General features: G+C 36.7%; 1 protein-coding gene across 14 annotated transcripts in view; it reads left to right on the top strand.

Annotated features, from left to right (window-relative positions):
- The window catches only part of Pcmtd1 (protein-L-isoaspartate (D-aspartate) O-methyltransferase domain containing 1), a 246,183-nt gene that overhangs the window by 60,418 nt on the left and 173,524 nt on the right, over positions 1–12,241 (top strand). For 10 of the 14 annotated variants that reach the window (XM_074068523.1, XM_074068522.1, XM_020182621.2 and 7 more), the window contains 2 exons: positions 2,652–2,823; positions 5,704–5,827. In XM_074068523.1, the coding sequence (XP_073924624.1) occupies positions 2,652–2,823; positions 5,704–5,827 (296 nt within the window). Of the gene's footprint in view, positions 1–941; positions 1,081–2,651; positions 2,824–5,703; positions 5,828–12,241 lie in introns of those variants that run through there. The other 4 variants (XM_074068527.1, XM_074068525.1, XR_012446311.1 and 1 more) reach the window with 2 other exon arrangements.

Raw genomic sequence — 12,241 nt, 5'->3', positions numbered from 1 at the left:
AAGCAGGGACTGGAGGATCATTGAGAGTTGTAGGCTAGTTTAGGCAATGTTAAAAACAACATACAAACGAAAGGGCTGAGGGCAGATCTCAAGTGGTAGAGTGGAACCAGGAGGCCCTGGTTTCAATCTCCAGTATCAAAAACAAACAAACAAACAAAAAACTGTAAATATATTTTTGCGTTCATTCAACAGATTTGATGATAAAAGAAAGTTGGTAATTCAGATTTTTTGATTGCTTAAATTCCCTTCTCAAATTCATCCTGAATATTATGAGACTAATTTAAATTATTATAAAATTAATACATTAAAAATGAACATAGATAAGAATGAAGTTTTTAGATAGAATTTACTGAAAATAACTCAATTTTTGTTTGGGCAGTGCTGGGAATCGAACTCAAGGACCTGTACTTGCTAGGCAAGCACTCTACCACAGAGCTACATCCCACCCCCAAACCCCCTGCAATAATTTTTTTTAAGAGTGCCTATTGCAAATTTGATAAAATTATTGAACCAGGAATCACATGGCTTAATAATAAAATGTAATAAGCATTTGGTAGAGGTATCTAATTACTTAAAAGCAAAAGATAGTATTTTCAGTATATTTGAGACAATAGAGATTGTGCCATAGTGTTGTATGAGAAATTCAGTATGACTACTAACTTAGGTAAGTTTATACTTTTATTAAAAGAGTTAAGATTTCATTGTGACATTGATATTTGAACTGTATCTTGAGGGTTAGCATAAATTTATTAAGGGAAGAAGGCTAGGAAAGGGTATTTCAGCACATACACAGACACAGGCTTTCAAAACAATTTGTGATGGTTCCCATAGGGAATTAGAAGGAAGTATTTCAAACTGACTACAGCATAGTCTGTACAGGTTGGGGTAAAGTAAGGAAATGTCTAAATGGGTAATTAGTCTATTGTGTGTTGCCACAACAGAATACCTGAGACTGGATAATTTATAAGGAAGAGAGGTTTATTATGGCTCACAGTTTTGGAAGCTGAAACTTTAAGCTTGTGCAGCAACATCTGATGGGGGCCTTAGGCTGCATCCTAACATAGCAGGTGGCATCACAAGGTAGGAGCTTGTTGGAGAGCGGTTAGTACGTCTGGAAGAGGCCAGACATGGAGCAGCCTTGCTTTATAACACTGATGTAGTCCTTTGGTCCCGAACCCACCCCCTGCGATGGACATTGGTCCCTTCTGAGGGTGGTTTCCCCATGATCTGATCCCCTCCCTCCATGGCCCACCTCTTAACGTTTTCACCACTTCTTAACATTGCCAGATAGGGTCCAAACTTGCAGGACATGAACCTTTGGGGGGACACATCCACACCATATCCAAATCATAGCAATTATAAAGACCCCATATGGCATGACTGGAAGTTTGAACTTATTCTCTGCAGTAAGGAGCAAAATGTGAGCAGTGAGATGGCCATTATAGTAAAAGAAGCGTAAGGATGTAGATGAGAGCTTACACTGCTTATTCCTCCCAGATCCCTCAACCCTTCCCACTTCCCTGACTCCCCTCTACCAGAAATATAATAAGGACAGGGCACAGTTCTGGTGAACTCTTCTTTGAATATGTGTTCATAATGTATTTGTGTTTTAGTGATTTTTTAATGGAAACTTACTGTGTAATAAGTCCACTGTTAATTACTAAAGGACAGGATATGTTATGCAAGGTAAAAATGATGTGATTCAAATCTGTTATTTTTTACTGCATGCCAAAACTTTTAGTGTAAATTACTTTATTCTCAAGTAATAGCATGATTTTTCTGTGATCATATTGACTATAATCAACTTAAAGGACAAAACTTAGTTTAAAAGATTACATGTACATTGGAGTTTAGTTATATGTTATGTATTAGTCTATCTTCAGTTTTGTTTATAAAATTTAAAAAATAAAATAGAAGTCTAAATAGAATAGTTTGTGGAAGCCTAAGTGTGTATCATGAGCCAAACCTGTAACCAGGAATAAGTGGCCTGGATAAACTTTGAAAGCACATCGCTTCTCTGTTGCTTAGGGTGATCACAGAGGCCAAAGCAGTTGTAATTAAAAACAGTATTCATTCTGTTCTCTGTCCCAATCCTACAATGTTGCTCAGCCAAAATTTATTAGGAAAACCTCCTATCTTAGTGATTGCAGAGTTTATGGTCAGGACACTATTACCTCTTGACAAAGCTCTGCTACAGTTATTCTCAGCACAAATGTCACAAAGCACAGTATTTGCATGAGGCCTTCTCATTTCTGTTGGGCCCTCAACTTTTTTGGAGAAACCAAGTGGAAAGTGAAGCCATTTCTTATAGTTGACGCTTATGATTCTTATCATTATCCATCATTTTGGGGACATCACAAAATTGGTGTTAGGAAGGGCTTTTGATCATGTTCATTTCTTTATGCCATAAGTGAGGTTTCAGTATGACCCAAAATAGGTCATTTTAAAAGCATGTACCCCGTATCACTGATGAAAAACAATACATTTGATCAGTGTTAAACTTCATACATATATTTAAATCAAATTTCATAATCACTTTTATCCTTATAATGAGTTTTGGTAGCATCACTATTTCAAGGACTAGATTATGGTAATTTTTTTAGATTTAGCATTTTGTTTAAAGGAATAAAAATGTTTGTTTTTCTATACAGATTTGAGTTCTGTGAACCTGCATTTGTGGTTGGTAATTGCCTCCAGATAGCGTCTGACAGCCATCAGTATGATCGAATTTATTGTGGTGCTGGAGTCCAGAAAGACCATGAAAACTACATGAAAATCTTACTAAAAGTTGGAGGCATACTGGTTATGCCTATAGAGGATCAGGTACCTTCTACTGTCCTTTCACTTAGAATCATAGGAAGGAAGCCCATAATTTTAACAACAGGAATTGTTATTCAGTGAAAGCGAAAGGTAATATTTTTATTTTTAAAGAAGAAACACTCTTCACAATGATGGGTATAGAGAAAACATGAAACAAAGGGGTATTTTTTTGTTTTGTTTTGTTTTGTTTATAGTGGAACCGAAGTATGAACTCAGGGCTTAGCACTTGCAAAGCAAGCGCTTCTACTGCTTGATTGAGCCACACCTCCAGTCCATTTTGCTCTGGTAATTTTGGAGGTGGAGTCTCGAGAACAATTTGCCAGGGTGGCCTTGAACCACCATTCTCTCGATTTCAGCCTCCCAAGTAGCTAGGATTATATAGATATGAGTCACCAGCACCTGGTGAAATAGACTCCTAATTATTTAAGCAAAGCAGATGAAGAAACAATCCTACAGTGATTAGAGAAGACTAAGGCATTCAGTCATGGTCAGCTACTCTGTGTGAAGCCTCCTGCAAGCTGCTCCCTTGCTTCCTCACCTGGAAGGTGTTCAGCTAATTGTGACTGCCTGTGCTAGTGATTTTGCAGTATTCTTCAGTTCTTTGAACATACTGAAGAGAAATCTGCTTTGTACTTTTTTGAGCTGTTTAACTCCATTAATAAAATAAGTGAATCTTAAAATCTCCATTCAGTACTATCTAGACACACTGGAAAATATTCTTCAGCTTATTTGTAAGCATTATTAAATTTATCTTTTTTGGAATTATTAGGTATAAATATATGAATATGAATTTCTCAAAGGAGAACCTTTCAAAGGCAGATTACCTTTAGTAGTTATAAAAATGCATCTCAGAGAAATACCTTTAATCTTCACATTAACCTAAGTCTGAGCTGTTTAAAACACCTTCTGGTTTGTGCAATAGAGTTAGATTATCTAAGACCACTGGGACCTACCACGATAGTTACGGAGTTTATGTCTCAGGAAGCCTTTAACATAACAACATGTCATTTGTGGTTAAGTGAATATCACCATGAACTTTGCAGCAAATTGTTTATCAGTTACCTTAAAGACAGAATATAGAAATATCCATTAAAAAGTATTCCTGCAGCAGCGCCAGTGGCTCATGCCTGTAATCCTAGCTACTCAGGAGGCAGAAATGAGGAGGATTGCAGTTTGAAGACAGCCAGGGCAAATAGTTCCATGAGACCCTATCTCGAAAAAACCCTTCACAAAAAAGGGCTGGTAGAGTGGCTCAAGGTGTAGATCCTGAGTTCAAGCCCCAGTACTGCAAAAAAAAAAATAAATAAATAAAATAAAATTCCTGCAAGGGTTGGGGATGTAGCTCAGTGGTAGAGTCTTTCCTAGCATGTATGAGCCCCCACATCATAAAAAAAAGTTCCTAGAAAAATGTTATCTTGAATACTTCCAAGGTTTAAATTTCCATTTAAAGCTGCGCTCTGGTGCCTCGCGCCTGTAATCCTAGCTACTCAGGAGGCAGAGATCAGGAAGATAGTGTTGACCCCAGGCAAATAGTTCTGGAGACCCTATCTTGAAAATACCCAACATAAAAGCCTGGTGGAGTGGCTCAAGTGTAGAGTGCCTGCCTAGCACGTGTGAGGCTCTGACTTCAAATCCCAGTATCACCAAAAAAAAAAGAAAAAAATCTCCAACTTAAAACTTCAGTTAAACAATATTTTTTGTTCTTTTATTTTTCTTCAATGATATGTTTCCCATTTTTTAATTTAATTTTGTTTTTGGGGGGGATCAGGTACTGCTGTATAGCTCAGGCTGTTGTTGAACTCCCCATCCTCCTGCCTCATTTTCTTGAGTACTGGGATCATAGGTGTGTACCACTTAGCCTGGCCTATTTCTTGTATCAATATTTTATAAAAAATTTACGCTATATAATTATACAAATGTCAGATACAATAATGAACTGCTTTTTATAACATGAATTGTGGGTATTAATTAATCTTGAACAAATTGTGTACTGAACTAATTTTTTTTCCCCTACAACTATTGATGGGTGTTTGCTGAGTTGATAAAACTCTTGGTCTTTTTGTGGCTATATTTGTTTGTGAAATACCAAGTTGGGCTTAGAGTTAGAATCTACTATCATGGAAGAGTATAAAGTCAACTTCTTGGTATAATTATTAAAATATGGCTTTGTTGGCTGGGTGCATTGACTTGGGAGGTGGTGATTGGGAGGATTGTGGTTTGATGCTAGCCCAGGCAAAAAGTTAGTGGAACTCCCATCTCAACCAATGAAGCTAGGCATGGTGACATATATGTGCCATACCCAGCTATGCTGGAGGTGTAAATAGGAAGACTGTGGTCCAGGCCAGCCTGGCAAAAATACACCAAACCTAGTTGAATAATAACAAAAGCAAAAAGAACCGGTGGCGTGCCTCATAGTGGTAGAGCACCTGCCTAGTAAGTGTGAGGCCCTGAGCTTAAACTCCAGTACTGTTTTGTTAGTACAGTGCTCTAACCAGATGACTGACCCTATTTCAGACATTTATTTGGTGAGGCAATGGCATGGATGGATTGTACCTGTAGAAGCGATCAGACCTCAAAGCTAACATGGAGACTTGCTGGCCACATTTGACTGACCCATTTGCATTAAATATCTTATCTTTTTTTTTTTTTTTTTTGACAATACTGGGGTTTGAACTTAGGGCTTCATGCTTGCTAGGCAGGAACTGAAATATCCATCTTAAATGGCAGATATTTTTTAATCCTTCTATATTAATTTATAATAAATCTTAATGTAATTTGGTTACATTTAAGTATAAGTAGTATGAATATACCTCTCATTGGCAGTTACTCCCTTGACAAAATTTTAACTGTAAGGTAATCACATTACCTCTTTTTTCATTGTAGTTAACACAGATTATGCGAACTGGACAAAACACTTGGGAGAGTAAAAATATCCTTGCTGTTTCATTTGCTCCACTTGTACAGCCAAGTAAGAATGATAATGGGAAACCAGATTCTGTGGGACTCCGTAAGTAGGTCTTTGAACTTTTCTAATTGGATTGTCACTTACAGTGTTTAACTCATCTACTTGGGCTTTAATAGGCTATATAATTAGGAGCAATTAAACAAATAGGCAGTAATATACTAAGTATGGATTCATTATGGATTTATTCACTATTAAAAAAAATAAAGCTTCCTTCATGGAAACAGAAGGGGTGACAAATGCAAACAGAATTTAGTAATTACAATTTGTGATGTGGTAGAGAGTAACTGGTCGTGGGGATGAGCATCTGCATTTCTTCTGAGACAGCATCTGAATTATGACTGAAGTGCTGTAAGAGAACTCGCCACATCACGATTTAGTGGTAGCATTTTCCACACACAGGTAGTCAATATAAGAGGCTGTAGACTAAAAAAGAGTTTGATGTTTTTAGACCAAGAATAAGTCACCGTGTGGTGGAAGTTCATTGACTGGGCTGTGGAGAATGGATTATCATTGGGAAAAAGGTGAAATAGGCCAGTTATGAGCCATTTTTTATAGTCAGGGAGCAAGCTGATGTTGGTAGAGAGAAAATTAATTGAAGAAAGTAAAACAGACTTTGTAGGGAATGTGAGTGTGTAGAAGAAAAAGAGGAATCAGTTTCTACTAGAGTTACTAGTTGAGTGGTGGTACCATTACTTTTGTTTGTAAGATGGTTGTGGCATAATTGGGAAATAGGTGTAGAAAGAGCAGGTACTTTCTTTTGGACATGTTTGAGTTGCCTGTTAGCATATAAATGTCAGATGTTCATGTGAGAGCAAACCTGTTACACAGCAGAAGTATGAATTGAGAATTGCCAATGTATTGATGGCACTTTAAGCTATGCTCAGATGAGAATGGATAGGACCACATAGGGGGACAGTGGAGATAGAGAAGAAGTGTTAGGGTTACACCTGTGGGAGCCACCAAATTTGGAGATAAAACAGAGGAAGACAACCAAGGTCTACGGGGTGTTGAGGACCCACGAGAAGGAAGTGGTCACCTTATTGGGGCTAATCAGACCTTGAGAAGGAAGAGGAGAAAGTAATAGTTGTAGAGTGAGTAGGTTTTTGAAGAGAGAGTAAGTTTGTAATATAACATAGTGTATTAATCGTTAAGTTAACTATTAAGTAAAATTCTTTGCCAAGAATTTTGATTTTGATGTTGTTTGCTTTTACTTTATTGGAATCTGGCCTTACAAAGAAATTACTCATCAGTATTCATTTTATCCTCTTTTTGAGCTGTGTAACTTTGGGACCATTTGAAATGGCTTTGAAAAATTATATGAAATAATATTTGTTAAGTGCTTTTGGCTTAATGTGTGGCCTGTAATAATTGCATAATAAAAAGTGGTTTTGAAGTTTTGGGAAGGTCAGTAAATTATATCAGGTTTTTCCTTGTCCAAGTTCTTACCAAATGAGAGATGGAGTTGGAGGTCAGCCAGCTAGGGTTGAAAATACCAGCTTTATTGCCAAGCAAAGTTAATGGAAGGGAAAAAGTTTAGTTCTACACCATTTAAACTTACCCACCTAATTACAGGTAGCACTGGCCAACCTCTGTTCATGGGGACCTACTCTTTAAATATGTGGTGAGTCTAGTCAACCTGCATGAATCAGGGAGATATGCCAGGTGACTGGCTGCTGCTTATACACTCATACCATACAGCCATGCCCTGCTTTGGGAAGGAATGAGCAAGGCATTGCAAAGAGGCCCTGGTAACTCTGTGGTGAGTGTTCTTCTCTGGTAGTGCCAGTGACTTGAAGGTTTCCTCACCTGAAACCTGGAGGGTACTAAGGAGATGGGGTGACTGCTCTTAAGGATTTGTACAGTTCATAAATTCTGACTTCATACTTTTCTTTGCATCCTATTTAGAAAGAGATTAAGCACTTAGATAGAAACATTTTGAACCATACTTTAAAATTTTTGTATACTTAAATTTAAATACTTAAGTTTTGAATTCATACTTAGTAATTTAGGAAATATTCTCAACCATTTTTAAAAATATGCTTTTTGTATACTTATACTGCTTAACCAAAAGTATTTGAGTCAAAGCAAAAAAAAATCCACATACAATGGGAAAACTACAAATAAAATAAGAATGATAAAAAAATTATCAAAAGGGAGACTCATTCTGTTAGAAGTGTGAAGTTACTGGGCTGAAAAGTTAAATTTAAACTTCTTTCTAGAACAGTCATAAAAGGGATGTGTGCTGACTGCTCTGGGATAGCACCAGAGTCAAGTGGCCGTCACTTGTATCTATGTACATTATGATTGTCTACATGGAGTCTGCTCTCAGTAGACTGTTCCTATTTATTCCATATATGTTGTGTATTATAAAGACCATGGTATACTACAGTTATTGGCTACCCACTTAAATTCCTTGCTAAGAGAAGGAAAAATAAATAGCAAAGTGAAAGTACTTTTTCCCTCCTATTTTTCTTTTTTTGCAGTGCTGGGGTTTGAACTCAAGGCCTCATGCTTGATAGGCAGGTGCTCTACCACTTGAGCCACTCCCCCAGGCCCCTCCTGTTTTTCAAACATTACAATTAGAGTTGATGACACTTTTGTTTAACTTATCATAACCAGAAAGGATAACAAGATGCAGTGAAAAAGCCTTTTGACAAAGTTTGACTTTGACAGTGGTCTTAATCATAAGGATCATGTGTATAATTTACAAACACACTTCCAGAGTAAACTGTGGATTTTTTTGGGTTTTGGTTTGTTTGCTTCTTCTTTGTTTTTTTTTTTGGGTACGTGTGTATATGGATTTTTATGCAATATCCATTTAAGTGTTTTACTTTATAACTGATACTGTTAAAAGCTTTAGAATTCCATTAGTAGTTACGCTTTTAAAAAAAAATCTGACTGTTTTCCTAGTATAATTTCTGCCAAGAGTCTCAGAGGTACGATTTCATAATATAATTTATGAATGACATGGATGGTTGTGTATAAAGAAGCAATTTCTATTTTAACAATATCAACACAGATAGATCCATAGTAGACAGTAAGACCGTCATTGATTGGGTTGAGTGTTTTCCTTTTATTTCCACCAGACTAGAGTTTGAACTCAGGGCTTCATGCTTACTAAGCAGGCGCTCCACCACTTGAGTCATGCTTCAAGTGGGTTGAATATTTTTAAGTGTGAATTTAAAATAGAAATAAAGTCAGTGAAATAGGATAAAATGGGGTGTTGATGGCCAAATTAACAAAACAAGTCCACCATACCCCTGAAATACTTACATAGTTTTCATTAAAATAACTTTGGAATGGGGGTGGGAAGAGGATGGGGGGGCACTAATGAAGTGGGATTAATCATGAAAGATACTTTTTGAAGTTGAATGCCACGTGTATAGGGTTCATTTTGCTATTGACTCTGTATACTTGAAGTTTCTATAATAAAAAGAAAAACATCATCAATTGCAAGCAGCAGTTTTTAAAAGTGAGTTAGGGATTCTGAGAGTTTCTAAAAACCAAATCACATTCAGAGAATTGGTATTTGCTGAAATTTTATGCAATGTATAGAGAATAAGAACGAGTTTCCTTTTCTGTTAAAGTACGTCAAATAGCTTTCCGTTCAGAGGATGTGATGCTATCAATTATAGGAAGTTAAACTAGAAAAGAATGCTAGTACAAAACACCCTAAAGAAATAATACATCATGTAAATTCTATGCCAAGTGTATGTTGCAGCAATAAAATAGCTCATATTAAGCAGCTCATTAAAATGGAGTTAATAATTTTTTCTCTCATTTTTATTCAACTTAAAAGTATTTATGTATGTGTGTAGACAAAATTCTAAAAATAAAGGAAATGTTTAAATTCAAGTGCAGAAGAGACTTCATAAATAGTGGAAATATATCACATTGATCTATACAAAATTAGTCCTTTTATACATCAAGCCAAAAACATTACTTTTATATGGCTCAACCTAAATAAAACATTCCTTTGAATGTTTATTAATAAAAATGAAATTCCTGACACCTAGGTTACTATAAAACCTCATAGTACTTTTTGGAAAACAATGGAGCTTAAATGTGTATGTTAGAGATAACCTTAACTATATTATGAGGTGAAAACTTGAAATGTAAAATAAATTTTACAGCAGTCAGGATTAGTATTGTCTAATCCACTAAATCCGTATCTCATAGCTCAAAGTATCATAAACAAGGGAGTGCTGAGCAATAGAGAATATAAGGGATATTTGAGTAGGAAGGCTGAGAATTAACTGAATGTTTGTGTCATTCAAAAGAACTTTTAAATGAGGCTCATGGGCAAGTTATTTTAAGACTTCTCAGTGCTTTAAGCCTTTAAAGTCAAGTCTGAATCTTTTTCCATGATGGATCCTGTTGGCTTTGATGAAGTTCTGATGGTGTAGGTTTGAAAGATTCATCCCTGGAATAGCAGACAGTGTTGACCATGGGAGAGCATAATTGAGTTATTGACAGAATATTAGTATAGAAAGAGAAAGTCAAGAACAAAGCCAGATAAAAGACTAATATAGTTTCTATCTCTTAGGTCCTTTATAATTTCCAGCACTATTTTTTATACATATATTCTCTACCCTCTGCCTTTGCAGAACTCTCTCAGGCTTAGGCCCCTCCTTCCTCTGTCTGTACTCCCTGTCACTCACTCTTCTCCATTTCCTGGTCATTGCATGTCACCACAGGCACCTTGTACTTTGTGCCCCAGAGTCATGATCCTCATGGTTGAAAAGAAATCATAAATTCTGCAGCCAATGGCAGCATTCAGGCTCCATGTGGGTCACTTACGACTAAGCAATTTATATAACCTCTAAGCATCAAGAGAGAAACATGTATAAAACATTGCAAATGGTCCCTAGCATAACACTGCAGTTGTCCTTATTCCTGAAATTTTGGATAGTAATGAACACCTCAGAATTAACACATACAAAACACAGTTTTCAAAGTTTCTTTTGTTCATTTTTTCATCGTGTCTTCTCCCCCCCCCCATCTTTGTCATATCAGTAACTAACACCAGCACCTGCCCAGTTGCTCAAGCCAGGCACTTTTTCTTTCTCCTCATGCTTCAAAGCCAATTCATATCTATCCTGTCTTCAAAGTATATGTGAAAGTTGTCTGTTTCTCTCCATATGTCCTGTTTTTCCCTTGTGGATGTGGTCATGTCTCATATGACCTGCTTCTCCAGATTTCAGCTTTCTTTTAGTCTTGAACATGCAAAGCTCATTTACATGCTAGGCCTGGCTCAAGAGATTTTCATGGCTGCTACCTCATCTCATTAGACTGTGATTTAGATATGGCCTCCTCTGGGAAACCTTTGTGATCAACCCAAATGAAAGGAACTGTACCCCCATAGTCTCTATTATGTAATTGATGTTTTTTTTTCATATCCCATTTTTCTTCGTGTTTTTTATTTTCCTGCCCCCTCTCCAAAAGTCAGCTTCCTGAGTGCAGACTTAAATCACTCATGTAACTAAATGGGTTCTTAAGTGCCCAGCCTGTTGCTTAATCAATATTGTATGCATGTTAAGCCACTAAGTGAACAACTTTACAAGGAGGCAGAGGAAGCAGCATTTTGCATCTTTTAATATATAAGGAACAGTATCTCACATTTGTTGTTAGAGAGCCTTGTTCACAAAACTAATCAGTGGTTGAAGCAGGATTTGAACTCAAATTCTTTTTTGTTTGAATTTGTACTCCATGTAGTTGGGAGACAGGTTCAGACCAGTAGTAAAAATGGTTTGTAGCTGAACATGCCCAATGTGGATCTTTGGAGTTTTTTCTGTTTCAGTAGAGGATTGGAAAAAGAAAACGTAAGGCAAAGGTTTTGTAGTGGGTTGCCTGGTATGTGCTAAAAGATCATTGAATTAGGCTTAAAACTCTCATACCCTAAAGTTAAATGAAAAACCTTGTCTGCTACTGCAAGGTGTGTCTCATAGGTGACTGGTCATAGCTCTGACCACTGTGGTTGTTGAGAAAAGCCCAAGAAACCATGGGTCTGGGGTAGTTGATGCACACTACACATGGACCATCCCTACAATGCTCCTTCTGCCCTTCCTTTGAGGAGCTCACAGTCTAAAGGCAGAGATGGATCATATGCAAATAACTAAAGAAGGTAGAATTGTAGATGTTACAATCACAGTGTTTAGAAAGGGGACATCCAAAAAAGAATACCAAGAATGAAGAGATTTAAAAAAATGTAAATGAAAAACTTGAACAGGGTTATTTTGCTTTTTAAAAAAAAATTGAGAAGGATCCTTTATAATAGTTCTATTTTCACAGGAATGAAAACTAGGTAAAATCAATTTCAGGTGGAACAATGAAAATTTATTTCTCTATGGGTGAAATATTGGGATAAGGCTACAAGGGAGAGTATGTGGTTCTAGAGTTTGTATGTGTTTATATGTCTGTGGGAGACAGGAGCGAAGCAAACAGGAGATATAACCC

Source organism: Castor canadensis, chromosome 3 (genome assembly GCF_047511655.1).
Source record: "Castor canadensis chromosome 3, mCasCan1.hap1v2, whole genome shotgun sequence".
Classification (NCBI taxonomy): domain Eukaryota; kingdom Metazoa; phylum Chordata; class Mammalia; order Rodentia; family Castoridae; genus Castor; species Castor canadensis.
This window is presented reverse-complemented; position numbering and strand designations above follow the sequence as displayed.